A 27,975-nucleotide genomic window follows, 5' to 3' on the forward strand; every position below is an offset into this window, starting at 1 on the left:
GATTCGCAAGATTCATCAACCTGTATTGTGAAAAGTGGGTTGTATTTGAAGAGAACATACGTGAATTATGTTGTCGCACCAACAAATTATCACTAAAACGCTACCTTAAATCAAAAGGTCCAATTTCTATGATATAACGTGGCCTTTAATGACAATGAGTATGTCATAGATAATGGTCTCCGTTCTTTATATTTCCATTATAATTAGCATAAAATGCCATTCTTTATATTTCCATTATATTTAGCATAAAATATTTGTTCGTGTAATATCATACAATTACATCAATTGTAGCAGCTTTACAGAGACATGCCTCCCCCCTGCAACATCTGCATTCGTAACTATTCATGCATGTGGAGACTCACAGCTTAGCCAGTTCCTGAAGTTGTTCCTGCACAATAATCATAAAGACCAATGAATATGGCAAGGATCCTAGCTGTTGGGAACTAACGCCAGACAAATAGGAACAAATAGCAACAAGTTCTCCTAGTATCCTTCATGAGAATTTCATTCATAATCTGAGAAGTCGGGACACGCTGGCAGGTGTCAGTCGTGGAAAGTTCTTATGCAACAAATCCAAGTACAAGTACAAATAATTGAGATTAATGGCAATACCACTGGATGAAAATATGTCACTCAACTGGAACAAAACATACGAGACAACACGCTGACTATTTCAAATGCTAGGATGAAGACAACTCTCTCTAACTTAATTCCTACTGCAATTTATAGAAATGTTTCTAGGAGAGCCAAAGTGGAAGTGATAAAAAGTGGGGAGTGTGCAATATGAAAAAGATAGCCAGTGAGAGAGCAAAAACATTCGGAAGCAGAAATTATACTAAAAATATGGAAAAACTTACTAACCTCAGTCACGAAGAAGGCATGGAAGCCAAAAGGAACCCTGTGGGGTAATTCAACAACAGCAACAGGATCAGATGACATGTTTTTCGCATCAATTACATTTACTGCCGACTTCCTGCACATTTATTGAACAAACATCAGTCCATGTTCTCATCATCCTCCTTGAACTATAGGGGCCATCGTTTTCTTGCAGTGCAGCACCAGTGAGATTTGCCAAAAGAGTGGGAGGTCTAAAGATTAACTGGATCAATGGTGAGAAAAGGATGAGCAAAATACCCTGTGTTTTCATCATGCACGAAGAATATCAGGTACCCATCATCTTCTTCAGAAGTGATGCCAGGCTCTCGAGGGACAAAAATAGCTTCAGAACCAAATCTACCTCGTCCCAGGTCAAAGACACCATTAACATTTCCTCCAACCTCAATCTTCTTTTTTCCTTCCTCTGGCTCAGTGTGCAGATCAAATTTCACAATTCCAGTAACCTTTGCAATGCTGTCCAGAATGGTTCCATACACATATCTTTGTTTCCTAGGCACCCAAAAGATGGCTGAAGTAAGAAATACAGAAATGGAATAACGCTGACTGACAAAATAATGATAAGATATTCTACAATGATTAAGAGCAGATATAGGATTTCTTGACCTCAGGTTGCAGTAATGGCCTTTCAGCATTTTCTCGCTCATTGCAAACATTCATGTCGCTTTGTAAATCCAAATGAAATTTTCCCTAAACAACCATTCATGGACCTGAATTAAAGTGATACCTGCCAGTGTAGCACTCATTTATCCTCGGAAAATCAACCGCAGGTGCTGACCGCTTCTTTTGTGAAGCCAGGCCAGTTTTCATGTTGAATCTCATTTCATACCTGATTGACAAAAGGAAAAAAAACAGTCGAAATTTTTTTAAAACGTCGGAATTTAAAAAGAGCATTTGGCAGGGCATAATCAGATCACAGTTTTTCTTACAGTTCATTTGTGAAATTCTCGAGCTTTTCCTTAACAGTCCCATTGACCATGTCCAGATCAGGATTCTCAAGGCGGCAAGTAATCAAAACAACTTCATCTTCCTCCTCCCATGCATTGGCTGGAAGTAAACAGCCAATTTAGTCATTAAGGAGAAGGGAAAACCAGAGTTACGGTATTAATAAACTACTGGATTTACTGATAGCAGCAAAACACCATAAATATTCAACGTTGCTCATGCCAGTGGCAAAATAACAACAGTACAAGGAAAAACTTGGCCAGAATAGAAGTTTCAATAGCCTAACTAATAGACTCCTCACCACCATTGCACTACTACAATGTGCAAGTTATTGCCAGAATTTTCAAAGCTCAAAGGAATCATAGAAAAAGTAGAAGGTGAAGACAAGATGCCTTTAAATATCTAAATGTCAAATTAACTGACTCAAAAGGCCGTGAGCATACTATCCAAACTTTTCCTCATACAGTACAAAAATCAACCCAAGATCTATGGCTCCTAACAAACAAGAATGGCCTATAAAGTTTATCTCGCTATAAAAAACAAGGATGGTCAAGAAGATGCACCATTGTGAAAAATGAAGCAGTTTGGAAGCTCAAACCATCTGATTTGAAGCTCGTTCTTTGCATATCGCGGAAGTACCCCAAAGCGAGATTTTTTGGTTGCATCAAATGTAAATATTAGCTTGTTATCTTTAACCATTTCCTGTCAACATAATCGGAGAACATACAGTCATGATCATTTTCTATGGTAAACAATATATGGCATGTATCATACAAACAGTATAGCAATTTAAGGTGGGGCATTAGGAACATCAAACAAAATTTAAGATGAAAAAGATGACATAACTATTGTGATCAGCAATACTCTCCCCTGATATTTGAATAGAATCCAGAGAGTTTAGGCCAATAATTTGCTCTCATTTTAAGAATTTCAAAGTTTCATCTAAGACCCATTATCTGCTGTAATTGGCTCTAGTCTGAGAAGTGATTCTCATAAAGCTTTTGTACTTATATGTTACCATACCTTGGGCCTGAAATAAAGAGGAAGATCCAAGAAAATTGCATAATTTTCTGTAATGGCAAAGTCATGCATCATGATGGGATCTGAAATGGTAATTGGTACTGGATCATGCATGAATCCATCTTTTGAAATAACCCTGTAGGTGATATATGGCGGTGTATGCGAATAGCCAAAGGTGAACATCTCTCCTGCACCAACAAGCATAAGTTACAGCATTTTCCCTGAATAGAAGAAACTGACTGGACTGTTAGGAGCTCGGAATTACCTGTGAAAGGATCGACCTTTGGATGGGCTGTAAAAGAATGGGCAAGTCTCTTATCATAATCAAGCATTCCAAGAGTCTGCAAGTCGCCATCTTCCAAAACCTTGAGGACATCTGCACAAAATCACAAACTTTAGCTCCCCACTGTAAACTAACAAAGGTCACCAAAAGGAGGAAGGGCACAGAGAACTTGGAGTTTTACAAGGTTTATCGGCCTCTGAAAGCGCCAAGAGTTTTCCATGGTGATATATGAGTGCAGTATTGCCTGGAATCGAGCATAAAGCAGTTAATTTTCATATTTGTTACAGAAAACTGCATGGAAGTCCCAAACTAGGCATAATTGTATGGATATGGTTCCAAGTGAGGCTCTATATGTGTCTCTCAATCAGGAAAGAGGATAATGCATTGTACCGTACAGAGATGTTTGTTCTTTGATCGCCAAGATAGAATTGGCAAGAACCATGGACATATGATGATGGCATGTGGACATTCCTCGACTGCTTAGGACAGTCTCAACTATTTTCTTTTGCTAGGTCTCAACGAGTCAACATCGAATTAAACTGCATAAGCAGTCATCCAGAAGAATCGACTAACATATGCATAGAAGCCCACCACATATTGCACCATCATGCTCAAAACTGCTAACAAAACACTTTTAAGAGGTCCTCCTCAAGTTACTAAAAGGTTTTCAGAGCAATGCACAGGTCTCAGAGTTTAAAAGCCCTACCTGTCCCTGTTCCATATGATACATCTAGTATTTTCAGTTTTGCTCTCAGCATTTGCATATTGACCATGAGTAAACCAAAAAGCCCTTTAACGTCTCCAATCTGCAAATCGGGAGTTAGATAAACAATAAATAACACTTAGGAAGCGAACGTCCACAGAAAGAATCCTAGCACATCCTTTGCCTAGTGAGAAATAAAAATCGATGACCACGCCGGTCTCCTGTATACATAGCTTTTGTCAATTCATAAGGAACTTGATGTTTTGCTCATTTCAAAATTTGAGGCCACTCAGAACAATTGAAGATGTTTGTCGATTGACATTAGAATCCTCCATCTGCATTGCAATGGAGATGTGCCGACACATGGTTTTCATTTTGGCCAAAAAGTGTTGATATATTCACGATTCAAAGTGAGCATGCCACATGCTCTGAAGTTTCAAAAACCAATCGAACTGAGATATGAACTCTTATCATGCAACATCCCAAATTTGTGTCTCTGCGCCTCGTGAACATACCTTCATAAATTTAGATCCTCCAAAGTACTCCTCTTGCTTAAGCCTCGACGTCCTCACATAGCGAGAGACGTAAGTAGCTTTGCCATTTTTTATCCGCATGCCATGAACCATGCTGCACGGTAGAGAAAAGGGAGGGCAAAGAAATGAAGAACAAGGTAACCGATTCAGAGACCATTCATTCACATATGCTAAAACACTGAATGTGTGAGCAGACAGGTGCTAAATTTGAGGAAACAGGTAATCGGATAAATCCACAACACTCCCTAGTCTGACTCTGAACGAGTCCAAACGAATGCACACGCCGAACAAACAGAGAGTTATCGATCGCAAATTGGAACTAAAAGGCAACCGTCAATTCTCCACTTTAGCAAAACTTGCTATGAACTAGATGTGCATCAGCCAATGCATAATCGGGCAGGCTCAAGAATACGCACCCATCTCCATCAAACCTGCACGGAGGGAAAAAACAAACAGAACCCAGTTAATAAAACCGTGTATCTAGCCCGTCGTTAAAGACATAAACAGAGAAACCGAACCAGAGAGTTGACACAAGAACGAAACCGGGCAAAGAGAGAGAGTACCAGTGGTATCCGGCGACAGGGACAAACTTGGGATTGGGGCCCACCCGAACGAATTCTCCATTCAAGCAATCCTAAGAGAGCACGATTTACACACTCCATAAAATCGACGATAAAATAGATAAGAGCGGCGAACACGCTTTGCCAAGGAAACATGAGAATGAAGGCGGGGAGCAAATTACAGGGAGATGGCCGAGGACGGGGAGGTCGGTGACGGGAGGGGTCTCGTCGGGGACGGGAGCGAAGTTGCCGGAGAGGTAGTGGTGGGGCCGAGAAGAGTCGTACATCAACTTCACGATCAGCTTCTCTATGTAGTCCACCACCTTGGACGTCACACCCTTCTTCGGCTTCGGATTCACCTCCACTATCCCTCCTCCTCCTCCTCCTCCGCCGCCGCCGCCGCTCCCTTTCTTCTCATCGTACTTCATCTTCTCCTCTCTCTCCGCCATCTCTCTCTCTCTCTCTCTCTCTCTCTCTGGGAGACCGATAAGAGCGAGTTGTTTGACAGTGTTATTAGTGATATTACCGGTCTAGTCACTTGCATGAGTCGACGTGGCTGGTCGGTCTATCAGTGGTCGACACGCGCTCCTTTTTCTTGGATATTTTTCCCACCACAAATTGAAGAATTTGTGGTGGGAAAAATATGGGGGATAAAATCGTTTTTTATTTTTAATGAAGTGGGGCGGCCGTGGGCTCTCCTCATTTTCTTATTTAGATAATGACGGAACCAATCCCTCAACTTTCGGCAAATTTGTAATATAATTTGTAAATAATTTCTAAACTTTAAGCTAATATTTAATGTGATCCCTAAATTTTTAATTTATTTAATGTGGTTAATGAATTTTTAATACATGTTCAATGTAGTCCCCGAATTATATGAAAATGTTCAATATAGTCCCCGAACATAAATTAATGAAAGGACTATATTGAACATTTTCAGAGAGTTCGGGGACTAAATTGAACATGTACCGGAAGTTCAGATATCACATTGAACAAATTAAAAATTCAGGAACCATATACATTGCACATTGAGTTAAAGTTCAACGATCACGTTGAATAAATTAAAAATTCAGGGCTATTTGAGTCATTTTCTCTTTTCTTATTTCAAGAGAAAAATGAAAAATAATGGGCACCTGGAAGTTATAAAATCTTTGTCCTTTTTTTGTGGTTTGTGCGAAAATAATCAGATAAAGAGGCAGATGCGGATTATCTTTGGAATTGGTGTCAAGAATGCCACGTTCTCGAGGCGGATTCACGAGTCGTCGCCCCCCCAGAGAATATCAGGCAATTGCGGCAAAAACAATGTTACGTGGTCATAACGACAGCGTCCAAGGATCGATCCGCGCGTGTACATCTGTATTCATCCCCGTTTGTTTTGTGGTCGTAATTTCGGATGGAATTTGTCTAACCTCGAAACTTCAATCTGCGTTCAACAGAGAGAAATAAAAATCATCCACGGCAGTTTCCAATGAGTTGGAAAATGGCGGATGGCCCAAAGCAGCGTGAAGTCTTCTCGCTCATTTAACACCGGCTTTTCATTTCGCGCATTTGTCTCTAGAAGTCAGCATTGCTCCCGTGAAAGAGCTGTAATGCAGCATAATCAACTTGTCTTTCTGGAATTAGGAAGAGTATAATAAGATAATTGATGGGCAAAGTTCATCGCATTCCTTCTTTTTTATTTGATTGAATAAGTCCATGAGATTCCATTTGAAAGATGCTAAGGAAGGCAGAGGAAGATGGGATTGGACCCACGTGGAGAACAAGAGACAAAGAAGACCCAACTGCTCCAAAAGGAAAAAGAAAAAACCACTTCCCACGTTTTTGTCTTATTGTTTGCAGCATTAGAATGATGCTGTCCATATTGAGCCGAAACCAGAAATTACCCTTCTTATCACTGTGAAAGAGTGGGAGCTGACGGCCCCGCTATTTCTTCTTTTATTTGAAGGTACCCAAAAAGATGTTTCCTTCTACCAAGTCTGCTTCCCTCCTGTTTTAGAAGAAATAGCTCAAGAAGAGATGCAACTTAGTAAGATGATCTTACTAGAGAAGGATATACGTAACCCGTTATTGCCGTTTACATCATACATGTTTTCAGGATGGAGTTAATGTGTCTCAACCTCTAGGGTTCACATCACATCTGCAATGTAGATGGATCCTTACAACTAAGCCTGTTTAAATGAAATCCTTGTGTTATCGCACTTCTGATTGGAATTTGGAGTGTAGATAGGATGAGCGATTATCGTGTGGTATCTGGGGACATGACATGTATCATGACCTTAACACATGGACCATTGGCTAAAACTAGGTCAACCAAGCTTATGAAAGTGTTCGAGATTGACCCATGCTCAAACTCCCTTTAATCGATTGAGCCCACCCCAGCCCAGCGGGCTGAAGTAGTATGCCATCTCAATCGAGCTGATTCCATCAGCGTATTTCTAGGAAAGCTGTTGCCAATTGCAATTCAAGATTTGTATGTGCATTCGACACTCTTTGCTCCAAGTCCATCAAAATCAAGAAGCTACGGTAGCAACATGTATGCCTGGGTCCTCTTACAAAAAGGATATATACACACAGGAAAATGATCCACTTCATATTATATGTCTTAAATATTTTGATGAAGATGATCGGCAAATTGTTGTGCCCAGTAGAAAAAATCTACATGGAACTCGACGTATATTTTCTTCATTGTTCGTGTTATGCATGTCAAGTCATGGAAGGAGATATAATTAACAATATCCGACGCATTCTCTCTTCTTCTCACATGTGATGTGGACTTCACTCATATATGATCCACATGTCAGATAATAGTATGCGTGTGTAACCACTCCAAATCCCAATTGATATATCTAAAAACTCCCCCAATCGTATGCTGAGTGTTAACCTTGTCAACGGATAGAAGCTGTCAACACAAACCCAATGTTGGAGTTAAGCCCAACTTAGATGATTCATCATCATCTCCAAAAGAAATAGTCAAAACAAGTTTTGCTTCCTCCGGAGAGCTACAAGACCTAAGTCCCCATGTTAGGCTCTTTGTTGTGCGGTAACCCAAAATAGCCTGATCAAAGTCAACTTTAACTACCTAATTTTAGAAGGTCAATCAGAAGAAAAAGAACCACATTCTTTGCCTTCCCGACTGAGAGAGGATCAAAACACGCATGTCAAATTCGATCTTAAAATAGGGAAATGGTGCATAGGCACGACCTTTTGACTTATCAATGTCAGGTTTTACCCTATAATATAGAGCATGTTGCGGGGGTCAAATCTTTGACACTGCTGTTTTTCAATTAGTTTCTTTAGTCCATGTGTTTCTGAAAGAAGAGTCAAACTAAGACACGGCGGTTAATAGTATCCGTTGGACCAGAAAGGAATGTTAACGACATTACCCGTTTTCTTGGTCAAAGACTCAATGGCGGTCAATCAAAAACTTAAAAAGATATGGATGTGTCAGTGGTTAAGTACCAGATAGTTTGCTTGTTTCATCAAGAGGTGATGACTACCCGAATATGCCTAATTACGCATGCTCTTTCGTCAAGTGCCCGTATGCAACCGCTTTTTCAATGTGTTTTGATCAATGGTTGGAAGCCAAAGTCGAACGTGGCATGGCATTTGAGAATGCTTGCCTGCTCTAGCCAGTAGCCTTCATGTTTCTTGGGGTGGGTGCTTTTTTTTATGTTTCCATATGTCTCACACGCATACACATGCTTCATATTTTGTGGCCTCAAGAATGTAATGGTGGGGGTACTTTCTTAGGACAAGTAATCATCGCCTAGGCTTATTTAGAACAGGTATGAGTCACCATCCCTAAAGAAATTGTGGGACTCGTGGAGATGTCGTGGAGGCAATTGGTGTCCCGCAGAGCCATGGCTTTCGTCTATTAGCTTAACATTTTCGTTGGAAAGTCAGTGTGTCTTAAACCCTCAAATCAAAATTGGCCTGGACTAAGTTACACATACAGGCTGAATCAACTACTTTTTACAGAAGGATTGTGTTAAAAAGAAACACCCTAATAGCAGCGCATTGACTGTTCTCCTAACACGCACAATCGATTTTTCGAAAATCGAATCATATTAAATATGTTTATCAAGTGTCCCGGGACACTCGTTAGCAAAACCCTTATATTAATCTATGCAATATGATTATGCAAATTGACATTAAACTTCATATGAATTCTACAATGTGATCTACTTAATCTATCTATCATCGAGGCATTTACGCTAAATGGACTGAGGACATGTATCCCTGCCCATTGTGGCCATTGATAAATGAGGCGATTCTAACCTACTATTTCATGGAATACGCTAGATTGACCGATAAGATGAATTGATGGTATGTGTGCGCACGCAGCCGGTTCACCTAATGATTTCTGTTTATATATTGTAGGAGATGGACCGTATAACGTATAAGTATATATACGGATCAGTATATACGTAGCACATGGGCTAATGAGAATGCGTAAAACATGGGAGGCGTAGGAAAGAAGTCGGGCGGGGTCTACCGTTTGGAAATAGGACTCTAATGTGGACCGACGCACAAGGAGTGTGGAAATAGTGTTGGGTGAACCAGCACCAACACTAAACATTTCAATAATAATCCGCTGATATCTTTTCTTTGTTTTGTGTTAGAGTCAGCTACGAGTTAAGTAATCCTCCATCTCCAATACAAAACAAAGCTTCAAATTCAACTTCGTCAAATCAAATCCAACATCTCTGACCCTTCTTCACGCAGCCAATTTCCCATCCAGAAACCACTTTTTTCCGTAATCTCGTTCGTTAATCTCTCTTTTGGCAGACAAACTTCCACTTAACTCTTCCTATAAATTCCACGAACATCCTCCTTAGCTCGTCACCAACAAAGTCACTTGTCTCATTGTACTCAAGTCTCATCGTCTCCCCAGCTAACGCTTATCTTCCTCAACTCTGCTAAACCAACTCACGTTTCTTGTTTTCTCTCTGAAAGCAAAAGAAAACGACCATGTCCTCCTCCATTGATGTCCATAGACTTTGGCTTCTTGTTTCGGTAATTTTCATCATCTTGAATGGTCCTGGGAACCTCGCTGTGGCTTTTAATGATCGGAAAGGCCTTGGTTCCGATACGAAGAGCCTTCTCGTAAAGAACCAGGAGAGCTTCTCAAGGTTACACATGATGAGAAGGCTCGCTTCGACTTCGACGACGAAGGTGGTTAATGTAGATAACTATGGAGCTAAAGGTGACGGCGGAGATGACTCGGAGGTATATACACATGCATTATGAGCATATTTCACGAGGAATTCTTTATATGGTCATGTTATTATTTACGGGTAGTTGTAATAATAGTGTAATCCTTTTGTTCTGTACCTTCAGGCTTTCAAGAAAGCATGGAATGTGGCTTGTTCTTCGGAGAGAGCTGCTATTGTAGTCCCCAAGAACAGAATCTATCATCTTAAGCCCATTACTTTCTCTGGTCCCTGTAAATCTGGTCTTACGTTTAAGGTGCGCAAATGCATGATCTATGCATGAAATGATCACAATAGCATGGTCCCTAGCTCACATTCACACAAGAAACATCCTTTTCGCGAATTCCTTATTCTGTACACTGCTAAATCACACGTTATTTTTCTTTCAACCAGAAAAATGCACATGTTATTATTCTGTATTACACCAAAATGTAAGCATTAGAACATGGAATAACATTTACCAGCTTGAACAAACTATTCAGGTATATGGGACGATCAAAGCTTCAGTTCGCCTGTCAGACTACGACAAGGATAGAAGATACTGGCTTATGTTTGATAACCTTACAGACTTCAGAATGGAAGGCGGTGGCTTCATCAACGGCAACGGCAGGAAATGGTGGGCTAATTCCTGCAAAATCAACAAATCACTCGTACGTCATTCTGTTCTGACATCTCTTCCAAATCCCCTTCAATTTCGTCTGTGCTTCTATTGCTGTAATTGAGTCTAACTTATTGCTTTTCTTTTTCATTAATTTTGCAGCCATGCAAAACAGCACCAACTGTAAGTCCCTTGATTCTGCCTTATTTCACACTTGAAATTTCATACATTCATCCAAATCATCATGTAGTTTCTTATTGACCCAAAAATTGGTTTAATTTTACAGGCCATGACATTCTATGAATGCAAGAACTTGAGAGTAGCTGACCTGATCATCCAAAATGCACAACAAATGCATCTCTCATTCCAGAAGTGTGTCAACGTAAAAGTACTGAACCTGTTGGTATCTGCACCTGAGAAAAGCCCGAACACTGATGGGATTCATGTCACTGGCACCCAAAACATTCTCATCAAGAATTGTGTCATCAGGACAGGTAATTCACAAGAATCTACTCTCTTAATTCCTTGCTTACCTAAAACTAATCAAATACTCTCCGTGTAGTAGTCAACATAGATGCATGAGTTTTATGATTAAGCTACTACTTCTATATAATGTGTTCTATTTATTGTCTCTGCAGGGGATGATTGCATTTCCATAGTAAGTGGATCCAAAAATGTTCAAGCTACGGATATAGTCTGTGGACCAGGACATGGCATCAGGTGGGTCATCACCAAGTTTTGCTGCACGTATTTATCCATCTGATCATGATATTTATTCTTCTTTTCATATTTATTCCTCTATCATTCTTCTTTCTAATTAATACCTTCTGATTCATCCCCGTAAAATGCAGCATTGGGAGCCTGGGAGCTGATAAATCAACAGATTACGTTTCAAACGTGCTTGTGAATAGAGCAAGGCTTTCAGGAACCACAAATGGAGTGAGGATAAAGACTTGGCAGGTGATTGTTGTTAAGATGCACTTGAGTATTCATAGATAGTTGACTATTCGATCATGTCAAAAAACTATAAAAGGGAGATACATCTATTAACTGCTATCTAACATCCTGTCTCTTGTTTACCCTTGTATAGGGAGGATCTGGCTATGCAAAAAACATCATTTTCCAAAATATCTCAATGCGCAATGTGACCAATCCTATAATCATAGATCAAAACTACTGTGATCAAGCTGAAGCATGTCCAGAGCAGGTAAAACTTTTCACTCAAAGTCCCTTTCGACGTAGGTAATGATCATATGACAGTTTGTATTGATCCGTATCGTCTCTGCAATCACTGAAGGCGTCGGCAGTCCAAGTCAGTAATGTGGTGTACAAGAATATAAAAGGGACAAGCGCGTCTGAGGTGGCCATTAATTTCGATTGCAGTAAGAGTCACCCTTGCAGAGGGATTTTGTTGCAGAATGTCGGTCTGGTGAGCAATTCGGGGGAAAGCGCCAAAGCATCAAGTTCGAATGTTAGGTATACCAAGATGGGAGATGTCTATCCATAGAGCTTTTGGGGGAGGAAGAAAAAAATCTTCATTTTTTGCTTTGTTGTACGTTTCCTTCTTTGATTTTGAGATGGCCAGTTATGTAAATAACAGTTGTAATTCATGCATTGCCCTCATTGTGGCATAAGCATAATTAAACGATGTGGCATCACACACTCACGAAATTTTTCCCCCTAGAATTATTGATCTAGCTAGCAATTATACATCTGTACTTTGACAAGCTCTCCTATCCTATTCCTACGTGATTGTCAAGTCTTCTATATGGGCCCTGTCGATCAACACCCTTAAGGCCTTCAAATTTGGTATTTTGGTCAATGAGGGGATAAGGCCCATCCCAATTTCCATATGTAAATAAAAAAGTTGGCCCAAATAAATTAAATTGGAAAGAGGAAAATATGTACTATATGGGTGACGGAAAATAAGGGCGATTCTTACGCGAGGCGTCGCAAATAATCTAAACTCGTAATCCACTTCAACATAATATGTCATGATAACCATTGAGTCAAGTCGTCCCGAAACTGAAAAGAATCCCTATTTGTTGCACACCATTTTGTCATCGTGAGATTTTTCGCTCCCCTGTTTCTCTATATTGTGTTGTCATAACATCATTTTGAGACAAGAATTCTCCAAATTAGATGGCCACCGTCTTGTCAAAACAGGACATTCTTAGGTGAAGAAAGAGGACCCAATTGCTTTTCGGATTAAACTAATGGGCAACCTTTTCCTTGCTCCCTTTTGTTAGGTAGTCATAATGCAAGGTCTCTTTTAAATTTTGCAACATTGACCCCAAATTTACCACCCCCTTTCACCTCCATGATTGTACTGCAAGTTCATGACAACCTAAGCCTTGAGAAAAACATGCCCAAAAGCGACTCGGGTCTATTCAAATGGGAACCATAACCCTAGTCTTTGCCGACATTGACTAAATTGAACAGCCGCCTCCTTATTCCTCCCTTACATTTCATTGGTGACTATCACTAGGAAGAGAATGTCTAACCACTCCCTCCATCTAAACCTCAACTTTGACACCCAATTTATGTGGCGGTGAAGATTCCTGATTGGAATACCTATTATATTATTTCCTTATATCATTTGTTTATCACATATATATATATATATATATATATATGTATATATAATATAGTATATGTATATATAACGGATGTGAGGTGTCGATGCGGATGACGAAAGCATTATTTATTAATTTCATTTTCTTCTCTCTTTTTTTTCAAACAGTGATCTCTTCATTGTCTTTTCTTAACCGAATTAACAGAGAACAAAACTAATGGCTCCATCCCTAGTTTGGAATATAGAGAAATTGACGACTAGAGTGACTTTTGTTCCTTTTGATGCTTTGATCGCATTAACATATATCCTATCGCCCCACATTGAAACCAACCACACCCAACTAATGCCTCGCTATATAGCTTTTCTCTATCCTACTCGATTCTAGACAATATGTATTTTGGATGCTACTAGGATCAGATGGTCAATTTGTTCCCTTCGGTTCTCCTTTTTCTCTATAGGGCCAAATTAGCTTAGACTACCCAGTTCATTATTGCTCTCGTTGTCAAGAGATGAATATGTAGGAATATGAATTCGGTGACTTGTTCAGTACCTTCATGTCCTTTAGTTCACTGTTAATGCATCCAGTAGGCAGAATCAATTGCGATACAGCAACCACGAAGAGTATATCGATCGAGCCCCGTCGGATGATATGATTTGTTTCATGCGCCATAGGTCGAAATTGATACGAGAATTTCTGTTCAATTCTAGAGAGAGAGAGAGAATGAAGAATCTGTGTGGGACCTAACAAAAGAGAGCATGGGCAAAGAGAGATGGGGTCCAGATTGATTGAACCGGGGGCTCTCAAGCTTTTCTTTGCAACTATCAGTCCAATGTGCCAAGAGAATGTACACAAAGGCCAAAATGGGCAAGAGGAAGTTAATAATCACACATACAAATTCAACTGAAATCAACATTGTCTTCTTCACAAGTTATCTGTCCTTTAATTACTAATTTAATCTCTGACCAAAAAGAAAATTACTGGTTTAATCGAATTAATCAATGACACCTGCTATGTGCATGCTATGTGGCTAGAAAATAGTTAGGCTTTTGATGTTTTAACTGCTTTCCCATTATTATAATCTTTGTGAAACTTTTTCAATTGACTGGTGACTATTGTACTACTTTCCCAAGTTTGATTGATCCATTTGAGACACAAAGAGGAGATCGCAAGATGCACCAGAACATTGATCAGACCGAGGCAGCTATTCGAGAGAGAGAGAGAGAGAGAGAGAGAGAGAGAGAGAGAGAGAGAGAGAGAGAGAAGAAGTACCTTTACATATATTATTGCAAGTATCATCATTGATGTAGGCATTGCATATGGTCTTCTAGACACTTTAGACCAAAGGGATTAACAAGCTTTATTGGTTAGGGACAATCATTTAGGCACTAATTCCACAGACAATCTTTTAATGAGTGCCATGACCAGGGAAAATTTCGGTGGGACTGTTTATAATATGATAGACTATATTCTATTTGCATACCCAATCCAATGAATAGCATCATCATCCTTGCTTCATTTGTAGTGATGTCAATTTGTCAACAGTTTGGATCGGAATGAAATTTTAAGGAAATTAGATCTCAGAGTAGCTAATTAATTTTAGAAAATCCCCCGACAATCCAATTAGCATTAGTTGGCGCACAAATGTATAATGATTTAATTATGAGCCTAATATTATGCTAGGAGAGCGGTTAGGAATGAGAAAAAAAAATAGGAATTTAACTATAGGCAGAAAATCAAGGAGGAATCTGCTGAGAATGAGAAGATCTTGTATGGTTGAAGTTCCTGACTAAAAGAATATGACGTGTGAACTTTGAATTCCAGATTAATTGAGAGACATGGGTTAGACAAATTGTTGGTTCTGTTCTTGAAAGATTGTCTATATAAAAATCAAAGAGATTAGGTACATGCAATGGTTATACAGTAGAGAGAAGTTCACAGTAATTATTCCTGGAAAGAGGTTGATCTCGCGCTCATTCATCAATGCCATATATTGAAGCCCATGCATCTACACGAGCCTAGGGTCAATGGAACACTGACATCGTCAGTCCGGTTTCTATGTTCTTGGCTCTCGAGTTATGAGAGTAGAGTGAGAGCTAAGACAGTACGGCCTAAACGAAAACGATGCATCAGTTTTTTCAACGCCAATGCCCATATTCATCTCACGCAAGTGATACGCAGAGAGAGAAGTGAACACTGTCATGGTTAGTTTTGTTCAGAACTCGAATGCGAGAGGACGGAATTGTGCGGCTATTGTACTAAACAAGTTATGGGGAGAAGTCTTCCTATCGGTTGCCTTGCTCGCTGAATAGAAAACATACATGCATAGAGATTTATATTTACTTTTTCTCGGGTATCCATTTGAGATTTTGAAAATCATTATTGGTTCTGTGTATCGCGTCGGGGCATTGGAACATAGTGCGTCCAAGAACATTGAGAGAGAGATTAAATAATTGGAGAAGTGGCATTGGTCAGAAAGACACAAAGGAAAAGACAATGTGAGATGGGACCAACATATTTTCTGAGTTGAGCAAAAGAAGTTGGCCGTTGGCGAATCTATCAGCAAAACTTATTAGTATGCAGCAAAAGAAGTTGGCCGTTGGCGAATCTGTCAGCAAAACTAATTAGTATGTATATAAATACACACACTAATACATCATTTTTGTATATATACTTGCACAGAGAGAGAGAGAGAGAGAGAGAGAGAGCAATACTAAAGGAAGGAGCTGCCCAGCTAGAGGAATGGAGAAGAGATGGGGTGGTAGTTGTTGGGGTCATCTCCAACACCAAGAATACTTTCTAAGCAGACAAAAGCAAGTGTGCAGATAAAATCCAAAAGGTGATTTTGCTTGTGGAGCTCCAAAAGCATTGGTGTCACCTTCTGTCTCTCTCTCTCTCTCTCTCTCTCTCTCTCTCTCACACATGCTTTGTTGAGGTCAACAACATGGAATTAGGAGCAGCAAATGAAGCCGCCAAAGGAAGATTCAGAAGGGTGTGCGTGTTCTGTGGTAGCAGAGCTGGACACAAGTCCACTTTCAGTGAGGCAGCTCTTCAGCTTGGTCAACTCCTGGTATTTCTCATTCTTTTCTCTTCCTCACAATCTCCACTATTCTAAACCATGCTAATGTCAATGTTCTCAAAGAAATATGTACTCTTTTCTCAGGTTGAAAAGAAGATTGATTTGGTGTATGGTGGAGGGAGTGCTGGTTTAATGGGTTTAATATCCCAGACTGTGCATAATGGAGGTCGCCATGTTCTTGGGTAATACAGATATCCTTATCCTGCTTTTCATTTGACACTTAAGTTGTTCTGGTAAAAAGTTTTACTCTTTTTTATTTCGCTTGCACTGTTCTATTCTCTCTTTTCTTTAGGGTTATCCCTAGAGCGCTTCTTCCTCATGAGGTATGTCACAGTATCAGTTAAGTCGTTCTTATTGGTCAAGCTCTCTTTATGAAATGAATACTGAATGGCTAAGTGAACCCATCCATTGTAGATATCAGGACAAACACATGGAGAAGTGAAAACAGTAGCAGACATGCACCAAAGGAAGTCAGAAATGGCAAAGCACGCTGATGCTTTTATAGCACTACCTGGTAGCATTCTTATTTCGCATTCGAAAGAAACCCAACTACCAAGTACCAAGAAACTTCTAGTTATTTTCCACATTTTTTTGTAGTTCGCTAATCGGTGTAGAGCAATAAGGATTGATGTTATGATTCTATGTATTTAGGTGGTTATGGAACCATGGAGGAACTCCTGGAGATGATTACCTGGTCTCAGCTAGGAATACATGAAAAACCAGTAAGTTTGAAAGTCATTTTCTTTGGTTTAAACTGCAAGCAGGTTTTAACGCACAAGAGAAATGTTGATATGGATTCTTTTTCTGAAACCATGTTATAAACAGGTGGGATTACTGAATGTGGATGGGTATTATGACAGCTTGCTTGCATTGTTTGATAAAGGAGTTGAAGAAGGCTTCATAGAGGACTCTGCAAGGAAAATACTAGTTTCAGCCAATACTGCAGAGGAACTCCTCAAGAAAATGGAGGTAGACAAAAGCGCTTTTCTTTTATTTGTATATTCATTTTCTTGGTTGGGCTCAAAAGGTAGTGTCCACAGAGCAAGCTAGGGTTGGATGTTGAATTATTGGAGAGGGATGACAGTAAAAGAAGTTGCAGGCAAAAAGAAGGGGAATAAATTTTGTTCGTGTTTCTTGGTTGAATTGGTTGCAGGAATATGAGCCGGTCCATGATAGAGTTGCACCCAGACAAAGCTGGGAAGTGGACCAATCATTCGAGTCAACTCAAAGTGGGGAAACCCTAAGATCTTAGATCTTATTAATCATCAGTTGTCGGTGTATATATTTAGATATATGTCCTGGTGTTAGTCCCATTTTATTCAAAAAGAAAAAGACAGCAAACATGTAACTCTCCCTCAAGTGGGCAATCACCTAGATCCCAAATCCTAATCACTTCTTTGTATATTCATGACTTTTCAGTTGATGCTCCATCTTCTACTATCTCATGAAAGTTGAAGAATTTCTCAGAAACTCTCTCTCTCTCTCTCTCTCTCTCTCTCTCTCTCTCTCTCTCTCTCCGAGAAGAATAGTTGTTTGGCCTTGACTATGTCAAAAAAGCAAGAAACGTGACATGAGGGCACGGGTGGGTAGGGAAAGAGCACAGAAAGAGCGGGGTGCAGGGCGTATACTAGGGGATTTTTTTCCCTTTCTTTTCTCTTAAGGCAGGGAAGGATGCTGAAGCTTTTTGTCCACTTCTTTTTAGTTCTTATGGCATGGGACAATTGTTTATCAGATTCTGATGTGGGGATCGGAGCCTTTGGATTTTTGGCTCGATCTTTCACTGAACTTCTGTGAGACTTTGGTCCCACTTGCATAATTGAACTTTTGTTATCTAGTGCCTCTTCAGCCCCAGTTTTCAATTACAATTGGCTGTGTTTTCCTACTTGTCTCTGCGGTCTCCCGACATTTTCATTCGCAAGAATTCTCAGCAGATCCCAAAAGCATGAAACGATAGGCACACGAGTGACCAGGTGTTATCCGAGTACTCAAGCTCACCCAAATGCCTCATTGATGGCAATTAAGACATCAAGACCAAACTTAGCCTTTTTTAAGGAACTTGCAAGCAAGCAAAAAGAACAGAAAGAATAAGCCATTTAGGACCTATTTAGTAACATTTTTGTTTCTGTTCTTTTATTTCTCGGAATAAAAAAAGAACAGAAATCCGTTTAGTAACGTCAGTTAATTTTTTTGTTTCCCAGAACAGAAAAGTGGTCGGGGAATAGATTTGGAACAGAAATAAGAAATAAAAAAAATCTACTTTTCTATTTCTAGAACAAAAAAAGAAACAATAAAGAAACAAGATCAGCTCTCCCTCTTTCACAAGATATTCTTATACTAAACCCTAGAACCCCAAATCTTAAACCCTAAACCTTAACCCTCAAACCCTAAACCCCAATATCTTAAACCTCAATACCCAAACCCTAAAATCCATAACACTAAAATGAAAAACCCGAAATCCTAAACTCTAAAACCCCAAAACCCAAATCCTAAACCCAAAAACCCAAACCCTAAAATCCCATATCCAAAACCCGAAACACTAAACCCCAAAATTCCAAACCTGAAACCCTAAAATCGTAATTCCAAACCCTCAATCCTAAAATGTTAAACCGCAAAACTCCAAATCCTAAACCATAAACACCAAACCCTAAACTGTAAACCCTAAACCATATACCCTAAATCCCAAGCCCAATACCCAAAACCCGAATCCCTAAAACCCTAAACCACTAAACCCCAAACCCTAAACCATAAAATCCAAAATCTAAAACCCGAAACTCTAAACCTCAAAACCAAAATCCTAAGACCCTAACCCCAAATCCTAAAATCTTATACCTTGAGCTGTAATTTTTTCAACCACCACTTGATATTTGATTTGTCTATAAGGAGTAATTTTTTTTATGATTGTATTAAGGTCATCTAATTTTATATCATAATATATTATTATTCTATTTCTAGTCCAATTTTATCCAAATATGAATTGTTAAGTCCTCTAAACTACAATTTCCTACACCATCACCCGGTATTTGCTTTGTCTATAAGAAATAATTTTCTTTATAATTGTATTAAAATCATCCAATTCTATATCATAATATATTCTTATTCTATTTCTAGTTCAATTTTATCCAAACATGAATTATTAAATCTTAACCAACAATTTTAAATTAAATGAAAAAATTGAGAATAGAAATTTTTAGTGTCCTACCAAATGCATTTCTATTATTTTTCTACTTGGAGAATAGAAATTTTGTACAATTACTAAACGCGTTTTTTTGCTCAGAAACTGTCTAAGAAAAAGAAATAAAAAAATTTATTTCTGAACAGAAATGTCGCTAAACAAATTGTTATCTAGCCCCTGAATTTTACTTTCTTAAGATGGCCCCTTTCATCTCACTGAATACATGTTACACAATACACAGTACTCCTTTCACACCAAAAAGAGAATAACTTGTTAAGGCACGGGCACCACGTGCTAGGGTAGATAAGTAAAAACAATATTCTAATTGAACACGGTTGAGGTGAGGTTACTAAAGTACCAAAAAATAACACCATCAGAAAGATGAGTGAAGAATGGATCACAATTTCATCATTCAATTATATTCCAAGCTCACGTTAGTTGGAGAGAAAATTGACTATTCAGTATGGCAATAAGAAAAAAAAGCTTTTACTTCGAATAGATGGCATCCAATCTCCCACGGTAACTTAAAACCCCACAAGTTTCCAGGCTACTCTGGGGTCAACCACATGGAAACTTAAGGAGGTGAGACATCTGTACTTGCACTTCTCTAGGAAACAACCATCTAATAAACACAATGATGATCAATCTTAACATTAAACAGCACAGAAAGATGAGACGAGAATAATTAGAAGCATTTCCTATGAACAATAGAAGGTCCAGTTTCATCGTAATCTGCTTTAGTAACATGCTGATTCTGAGGGAAAACAACTTTGGCAAGTATGGCCCCACCCACCCAAGCTGAGTAGTGTGTCAAATTCTCTGGCATGTATTCAGGAGGCTGCAATCAATCAAAGAGTTAACATTTAGGTGCCTCACGAAGAACGCAACAAATGCAAACAGAAAGCTCACAACATATTCTAACGAGAAATGGGAAAAAACAGCAGCCTGCCAGGCAGAACAATCACAGCTTTTCGACCATATTCAGCTCTATTTGAATGGGTAAAAGAAGGGGTGCTGAATAAGGTCAACAAGACAAAATCACTACTGATGAAAAAGTGCATGTGCTTAAGACAAAGACCAAAAGTTGACAGTATTCAATTAGAAGTAGAAATACTGCCGGCAGGGTGTGTTAAGACAATAAAACTTCCATTCGTGACAATATTAGCGAGATATGATACCTTCACTAATGCAGGACGAATAGCTGATGAGCATAGTCCAGCTTCTCTCTGAAACCTATCCTCGAAACCTGCAATAGATAGCATAATGACAAAAGTCACAACTCCAGACCGTCCGATCTCCCTCAACTGTATTTCAACAGGTGTCATCTGTTGTTGATTGTTCTTTTATTCCAGCCATTTCATCAAGCCCCAACCCTTGCTCCCAAGAGGGAAAAGCAAAGCAACTATAAAAGGGCAGGAAGAGGACAAACATAGGCTTAAAACCAAACCAGCATGGTTTCTCAAGATCAGAATATGAGACTTGACTGATTATGAAGCAAAAAAGTAAAACATAAATTCTTTTTTAACGCAGAAGAGAGCACATCATAACTTGCATCATATCAATCACTAAAAAAGACGAAGCATATACCGGCGCCTCATGCATCCATATACTGACAGAACAACAGGAAATAAGCACAGGGCAATTTAAAGGTTGTAATTCATAGTCTGCACTACAGCCAAAAAAAAACTCTATCGTGTGCACAGAACTTGGCTGCAATAACTTTTCTTTACGAGTTCCACACTGGTCAGGCATAGCCAGGGACAGGCATGGCTTCACATGGGAACATTACATGTTATCCGGAAAGGAAGAAGACCAACACAAATTTCAATTGTCCTAGGCCACCCTATTCCATCCATGAATATGCCAGCACAGAATTTGCCGAACCAATATGTAAGAGAAGGTGCATATGCTAGATATCTTGAAAGCATAGCTCCATAAATGTAAGAAACTTTGTCATGAATAAAGATAAGGGAACTTAATTCAAGCCTTCACTGACGCTGTACCAGTCATTGAAGCAGTGCCGCCACAAAGTACAGTATTTTCCAAAAGCTGTTTGTGATTTTCAGATGATACAGGTGTAACACTTCGTACGAGCTGTTCGACAATTCCATGTGCCTCCAAACCCAGTATTGACGGCTGAAAAAGAGCCTCACCCACAGTGTACTTTTCTCTTCCAATTTTAATAACCTGAACAAGTAAAAGTTATGTCTAAACATCTCAGATAGAAAATATACAGTTGAACTTTCTTTCTACTCACATGTTGGCAGAACACATTGACCAAGGACATAAACACAATCATCATCGACAAGAATATCAAAAGATTAAAAATCGAACCAGTTGCTCCACTCAAACTACCAGGCTGTAAAACAAAACGAATGATATCTTGTCCCGGACAAGCCAAAAAGCTTAAAACAATTTCCTGCCCGAAGCAACAGTAAAAAGCAAGGAGTCACAAAAAGATAATAAAACAATTCAATACACATCATCAGAAGCCACAATATTACGAAAATAATTGCGTCAATAAGCAGGTAACTGGCATGTGCAAAAGCAAAATTATATAAAACTAAAGTCTTCATTGTCTAGAAATTGTTTCATTTCCCCTGATAGGATATGCAAAATGGATACCAAACAAAAAAATAGCTACCTCAACTCTGGTGTTATTTGCGCACATAGCTAATCCTTAATTCATCTTTCACCAAAGCCACATGTCTTATCTTGACCCAACAAGAATTATACCAAATTCCGCCAGTGATGATGAAAAGGCCACCATCTCCTGCACTGTCTTGCCATACTCACATATTGTGCAAAATCCATGCCAACAAACTCAATCCCATTAATGCCTTCAGCCAAATCAATCACCAGATTTCATCCCCCATTAAGCTGCATCTACAATACGGGCATACTCTCTCATGTAGCAGACTTTAAAGCAGAAGCAATCTCATGAGGCCAGCAATCGGACCATCAAGGGTACTTCTTAATTTTAAGTAAAAATCCCCACGGATACAATCAGACTGCATTGTCCATGTGCATCAAGCAAATGCCATCTACATTGCAGGGGCATGGCCTCCAAGATACTTCTTAGTGAAGGATGTTCCGATTCAAACACGAATCTATCATATTTATATCAAAAACTTGACCGAGCCAATCCTTTTAAAGTCAAATCTTACCATCGAGGTTGGGATTATAATATGATGAAATGAAACTTAAAAAAAAGCTACTCAGCACGTGCCTATGCTAGACAACAGCCATTTTGTTCATGAGGATGTTAGAACCGAGGAGAGACTTCAACAAGATCAGATCAAGCTAAGGACTTTCCAGAACTTTCCAAGCTATATACTAACCTGACCATCCGGAAGCATGTGTTTTTCCTCGACGTCATGCGAGTTGAAAATCTTGGCATAAGCAACTTCATCTTCAGCACAACACGAGAACTTTTCTTTTAATTTCTCCACATCTGAAAGGTTGAAGTTGACTCCTGGATTTGATTTACTCAGTTCCTGTGCAAGTAGCTTTGTTAAATCGACGCCCCCAATTTCTACTCTTCTAGACGCGATATGCTGAACTGCACCTTCAATAACTGGAGCAATATCTGGTGAAAGAGAAGGATAGCATGACTCAGAACATTAGATTCACGATTAATCATTTCATATATCATAGGGAGCACTTAGTATAATGTGCAAAACATAAGCTGCAAATGGTATGTGTCAATGATAATTGACGAACACATATATGTTCATTAAAGTGGGAAAGCTACAATCGCACAACACCAGGGAAGGATCTAAACGAAAGCACCCCCTTCCTGAGCCCTAATCATCTCATAGATAGAATCAAATAATTCCTGTTTTACTGACAAACTTGCTAAACCGAGTCTAAAAATCCACAAAAACAGAAAAAAAGAAATGGAGACACAATAGGATTCCGACTTGAAAGCAGTCAGGCATATTTGAGGAAGGGAAGCCACTTAAACTTTTCCTCCTTCAGTAATCTCAGATTTCAGCTCAAGGATACCCAATCAATGGGTTGCAACAAGATGGCAACCCAACCAGAGAGTTGATTTGGTCGCAGTATGCTTCATACACAAGTAATAGGTGGCACACGACATCATGCCTACAGATGAAACAGATGAAGCACAATGGGAAAAAGTAAAATCACCATAATATGGCAATTTTCCCTTCATAATTTAAACATACCTATCTTCCCATGACCAATATCAACAGTGCATCCAGAAATGCGTCCTACAGCATATAGAGATAACACTGCTTGCTCTGACGCATAAAAGCCAGAGATGTTAAATGTTTCAAACATCAGCTGCACCAGCTGTTCCCTCACAGCCTACGGAAAAACCAGTAACACTCATTACTAAAGGAAGCAAAAGTGTCCATGCAGATCTCGACACATGTATAATACTGAACTGAGATAAATTACGCTTAGATGGATGCAACAAGTTCAAGCATCTAGAAAATCGACAAAAATCTGATGAAATGGATAGCACGTTTACTAAAATCACATAGGTAATAGTGCCACAAGCCATCACTAAGCTATAAATACTCCAACAAGCACAACGCCATGAAGGAAACTGAGAACAGATATCTTATAATGACAGGCAACTATTAGAAACCTCATGAAAATGCTCAATTATTAACATTGAAGACTCAATTTAATGGCACCTATTAAAGCTAAAAAAGCCAAAGAATTAGCCAACCTTGGGGGTGCAAAGCGGATCTGTGAATAGTATTTGTCCTTCATTTCCTATTTCCCATCCCAGGCCAGTGTACAGTATATGGTGGAGCAGATCTTCCATCGCATCCCAATCTCTAATATATCCACGCACTACAGGATCAACAACGATATCCTCACACAATGAATTTTCAGACAATGATCCATCTTCAGGCACGCGCTTCATATGCGTAGGGATGATCTAACCATAAGCGGAAAATGGGGAAAAAGATCACAATTACTTTAAATCAGAGTCAACTTGATTACATGAGGGGAAAAAAATGAGAAAGAACAAAGAAGAGAAGTCGGGTCACCATTAGCTACAGAATGATCACAGTTAGACAATAAGGAAAACAATTCCCTTCAATAAATCTAACGGGAACAGAAAATCTGTCTAGAAAGAGAGAGATTTGGCAATAGTTGACCATAACAATCGGATAAACAATCAGGGATAAAAATGAATCTTTGAAAAGCATCCAAGAGAACAAGGCCCCCTGATCGAAGGAATGCGAATAATTGTTTATCGTCAAGTAGCTGGGATTATTTTTGTGAACCTAAATTCACTGCCACTAGATCATAATGCACCGGTAAGTCCCCATCATATGAATGCTCACCCTCAAAACCTTGAAAGTGATATTATCATATATTAGTCATAACAACACCGGAAGCACACATGCAAAGCAATGTGGAGTAACACCTGGGCCTCGGTAAGAGGGAGTCTTAGGAATGGAATGGGAATGAGGCATTAATTTCCATTGACCTGGTTATTAGGCAACGCATATTACGAGGGATGGAATAAACCGTGGGAATAAATTGCCATCATTTCCAGGATTTTCACAGACACGCAAAAAGAGCTCGCCAAAATAATTTGTTCTCCATGTAAGATCTCATTTGGCTCTTTTAGCTCCTTTCTCTCTCAGCCAAAAGTCATCTGACATTTGCATCAGGCTTTTGAAGAAAATCACATCAAGTATTCCACCTACTTTCCTGTGGTGACTTGACTTCATTTTTCATTTATCTTTGCCACTTTTCCTTTCATATTTTGTGACATTCTTTTGCAGTAAAAAAAGTAAACTTTTCACTGCAATTCTTATCTTTTGTAATATTTACTTGAGTTCCTTATACCCGTAATCAGTAGTCATTTTAACTATTATGATGTTTTATTACCATATGTTTTTATTAGTTCATGTGGGTCTTGTATATATGTTCTTTTAAAGTTACTCTGATTGTGATTGTTGTTAATTTTTTGTTTTGTTACTGTATTTCATAATTTCTTAGAAATAATATAGGTTATACATAGAAATGACACATTTATCTAAAAAAGAAAAAAAAAAGAAAATCTTATGTTAGTGATAATATTTAAAAGTATGCTTACATAAATCTACTTCACGTAATATTCAGCTCAACTTATATATAAAACATGACCAGATGTCATAAAAGTTGGGTTTCATTCTAATTTCTAGTTATAGTCTACCAAACAGAGGGAAGAGGATTGGATTGCCCATTCTGATTCCTACATTCCCATTCTGAGTCCTTCATTTCCATTCCCATTGCCTGATTCCAAGTGACCAAACAGGGCCCTAAAGAGTTCGCTTATACGAGGATGGTAGCAAGCACTGCTGAATAATCATCAAAACTCATGTCATCTGTTCTTTAAGCCAGCGATGAGAACACTGAAGAATATAAAAAGGGAAAAAAGAAAGAAAAGTGCCATCTAGAAAGGAGGATGAAGAGTGCATCCTAATAAATTGGCCGAGGAAATGTCATAACTCGATACTCACACTGTGCCTACACCATATAACATGAAAGACGCGTCCAATCATTATAACCTCCAGCATTGTATGAGTCACTAAGGAACAGTACAACAACTTATGCCGAAAACAAGGCAAGCGATACATTATTCAGAGCAACTCTCCGATTTCCCTTCTCCAGAAATCTCTTGGCAAACAAACCTAGTCGAGGACAAAAAGGGAAGCACTTATCAAGATCAAAACAGCCCCAAAGGTTGAGGATTTACTATCGGGACAACAATCTTCCATACAAGGACAACTAACCCCTCGCTTGCAAAGGCGAGAAAATGCTTCCCACTCGATATAATTCGAGCTCGCTTTAGTCACAGAGAACAAGAAAACACGAGAAGGGAAGGGGACAACTGAAAAAATCCATCACGACCCACTTTCCAGTGCCCAATTTCTCAGCAACAAACCGAAGAAGAAAGCGGAACCAAGGGTAGCAGAAAGGGAAAAGGCCAAAAAAAAAAGGGGGGGGGGGGGGGGAAGAGCTTTAGTACTCACCATGGAAGGAGCCTGGTCAGGAACCGCAGGCCCCGCTTTGAGGAGCTTGGAGCCAGCATCGACGACGACAGCCTCCATGAATCGGGGCCCCCCCAAAAATCACGACGAGAAACCCTAGCGCCCGCCCTTCAGGACCCCGGAACTCCAAAAGGGTTCGGCGAGGCTTTCAGCTTGCAGCTGCAGGCAACAGCAAACACCCTGCCGAACGGCAACCTTTGCACTCGCACGTTGGAGTCCCACTTCACTACTGGTCCCCCCGCCCTGTTTCAAGAAACTCGGCGAGCGGGCTGACGGTTTTGAATGTCTGCAACTGCAATGGCAAATTGAGAAAAAAAACAGATCTTTTTTATTTTTTTGGCCGCTTTCCTTTTTATATGTTTGGTGGTTTGACGGAAATTGAGTGGAAACCAAGGAATTTCGAGAAAATGGAAGAGAAAATTTTCGCACCGGGGGGGTTGCAGGGGAAAATGGGAGAAAAAGAAAGTGAGAGGAAATTATACAAAACTCCCCATGAGCTTTGGGATTTCACACTTTTGTCCCCCTCCCCCAAACTTTCCAACGATTAACACTCCTTATTGTTTTCATTGACGTGTGCATTTGCAATACAAAAAAATGATTAAATGATACTTAAAGGATCAGCTAATGCAATAAAATGATTGACCCACAAAGATATCTAAAAGAATCATAATAGAAAATGATGTTCTCGTTCCGTAAAAGGAAATAATTAACCGAAGTCTGAGGTGATTTTTTAAACTACTTTTTATCGTTCAACCATTTTCCTTTCGTTATTGAGGTTTTTATCCTTTTCAATTCGTCGTGTTTCTTTTTCTTAAAATATGTAATGAATCTTATTGATATTTTCATCCATCTATGAAGTTTTTACTTTTAATTCTATTATTAATAGCTATTTTTGTTGATTTGATATTTTTGTCGAATTACTTTTATCTATTTGAGTTATTTTTTTCATGTTTTCTACGGAAAAGAGAGATTAATACTAAAAATGAAAGGAAAATGCACATTTATACTAAAAAATTGTGTACATGGCACATATTAACGGCTAATATAAAGGGGCATTGTCGTCCATAACAAAATGAAAGTTCATGGAAATAATGTGTAACGGATGAAAATGTTGCGAAAAACATGTATGATCTCCAAAATTAAGTTTTGTATGGTTTCCTCGAAAGTAAAGTGAGCTCTTGTTTTTTTCAATCAAAGTCGTTGCCTTCTCCAATAAAGTTAATATGCAAAGTTATCTCATTATACCTCCTGTTCGATTCCCCTCGTTACCTTTTACTTCAGTACGCATTCAAGCAACACACAAGTGGTATTATTTTCCTTCTTATTTTCGCACCATTTCCTTTCTCTTCGTTTCCCTTCTGTCTTAATTTGCCA

The 27,975-nt window shown here is 39.1% G+C and overlaps 4 protein-coding genes across 4 annotated transcripts; 2 read left to right on the forward strand and 2 right to left on the reverse strand.

The window, feature by feature from the left end:
- Positions 1-163: 163 nt before the first annotated feature.
- On the reverse strand, positions 164-5,423 carry LOC115691672 (carotenoid 9,10(9',10')-cleavage dioxygenase 1). Its single transcript, XM_030618378.2, has 14 exons — positions 5,121-5,423; positions 4,942-5,012; positions 4,795-4,809; positions 4,361-4,472; positions 3,849-3,948; positions 3,324-3,386; positions 3,125-3,235; positions 2,863-3,047; positions 2,403-2,541; positions 1,824-1,941; positions 1,622-1,723; positions 1,135-1,386; positions 862-973; positions 164-388 (listed from the first exon to the last, which is right to left on the reverse strand). Exons 1-14 carry the CDS (start codon positions 5,385-5,387, stop codon positions 359-361), a joined length of 1,677 nt encoding a protein of 558 aa, XP_030474238.1. The 5' UTR covers positions 5,388-5,423; the 3' UTR covers positions 164-358.
- A 4,292-nt stretch (positions 5,424-9,715) lies between these two features.
- Positions 9,716-12,420, forward strand: LOC115691720 (polygalacturonase-like). Its single transcript, XM_030618429.2, has 9 exons — positions 9,716-10,167; positions 10,279-10,407; positions 10,634-10,801; positions 10,912-10,932; positions 11,036-11,243; positions 11,388-11,469; positions 11,601-11,709; positions 11,840-11,956; positions 12,047-12,420. The coding sequence occupies exons 1-9, from the start codon at positions 9,910-9,912 to the stop codon at positions 12,254-12,256; spliced, it is 1,302 nt and encodes a 433-aa protein (XP_030474289.1). The 5' UTR covers positions 9,716-9,909; the 3' UTR covers positions 12,257-12,420.
- A 3,596-nt stretch (positions 12,421-16,016) lies between these two features.
- On the forward strand, positions 16,017-17,880 carry LOC115691705 (cytokinin riboside 5'-monophosphate phosphoribohydrolase LOG1-like). The gene is made up of 7 exons (XM_030618418.2): positions 16,017-16,392; positions 16,486-16,583; positions 16,694-16,724; positions 16,816-16,915; positions 17,053-17,123; positions 17,227-17,370; positions 17,555-17,880. The coding sequence occupies exons 1-7, from the start codon at positions 16,267-16,269 to the stop codon at positions 17,651-17,653; spliced, it is 669 nt and encodes a 222-aa protein (XP_030474278.1). The 5' UTR covers positions 16,017-16,266; the 3' UTR covers positions 17,654-17,880.
- A 2,157-nt stretch (positions 17,881-20,037) lies between these two features.
- Positions 20,038-26,928, reverse strand: LOC115691716 (actin-related protein 7). Its single transcript, XM_030618425.2, has 7 exons — positions 26,584-26,928; positions 24,276-24,491; positions 23,764-23,905; positions 22,915-23,162; positions 21,577-21,760; positions 20,752-20,819; positions 20,038-20,411 (listed from the first exon to the last, which is right to left on the reverse strand). Exons 1-7 carry the CDS (start codon positions 26,659-26,661, stop codon positions 20,259-20,261), a joined length of 1,089 nt encoding a protein of 362 aa, XP_030474285.1. The 5' UTR covers positions 26,662-26,928; the 3' UTR covers positions 20,038-20,258.
- Positions 26,929-27,975: the final 1,047 nt, after the last annotated feature.

This window comes from Syzygium oleosum, unplaced genomic scaffold, assembly GCF_021117445.2.
Source record: "Syzygium oleosum isolate NSW1041296 unplaced genomic scaffold, Sole_v2.1 Sole_v2.02, whole genome shotgun sequence".
Lineage (NCBI taxonomy): Eukaryota > Viridiplantae > Streptophyta > Magnoliopsida > Myrtales > Myrtaceae > Syzygium > Syzygium oleosum.

Bases quoted from the DNA above. Each gene is read 5' to 3' on its own strand.
- LOC115691705 (XM_030618418.2), top strand. From the start codon at position 16,267: ATGGAATTAGGAGCAGCAAATGAAGCCGCCAAAGGAAGATTCAGAAGG. The intron at 16,725-16,815 runs GTATGTCACAGT...CATCCATTGTAG, and splicing joins GAGCGCTTCTTCCTCATGAG to ATATCAGGACAAACACATGG. The intron at 17,371-17,554 runs GTAGACAAAAGC...AATTGGTTGCAG, and splicing joins AACTCCTCAAGAAAATGGAG to GAATATGAGCCGGTCCATGA.
- LOC115691672 (XM_030618378.2), bottom strand. From the start codon at position 5,387: ATGGCGGAGAGAGAGGAGAAGATGAAGTACGATGAGAAGAAAGGGAGC. The intron at 3,236-3,323 runs GTAAAACTCCAA...GATTTTGTGCAG, and splicing joins TTCAGAGGCCGATAAACCTT to ATGTCCTCAAGGTTTTGGAA. The intron at 389-861 runs GTTAGTAAGTTT...ATTATTGTGCAG, and splicing joins ATGCCTTCTTCGTGACTGAG to GAACAACTTCAGGAACTGGC.
- LOC115691716 (XM_030618425.2), bottom strand. From the start codon at position 26,661: ATGGAGGCTGTCGTCGTCGATGCTGGCTCCAAGCTCCTCAAAGCGGGG. The intron at 23,163-23,763 runs GTATGTTTAAAT...CTCTTTCACCAG, and splicing joins TATTGGTCATGGGAAGATAG to ATATTGCTCCAGTTATTGAA. The intron at 21,761-22,914 runs GTTAGTATATAG...TTACTTGTTCAG, and splicing joins ACATGCTTCCGGATGGTCAG to GTTATTAAAATTGGAAGAGA.
- LOC115691720 (XM_030618429.2), top strand. From the start codon at position 9,910: ATGTCCTCCTCCATTGATGTCCATAGACTTTGGCTTCTTGTTTCGGTA. The intron at 10,933-11,035 runs GTAAGTCCCTTG...TTAATTTTACAG, and splicing joins CATGCAAAACAGCACCAACT to GCCATGACATTCTATGAATG. The intron at 11,244-11,387 runs GTAATTCACAAG...TTGTCTCTGCAG, and splicing joins GAATTGTGTCATCAGGACAG to GGGATGATTGCATTTCCATA.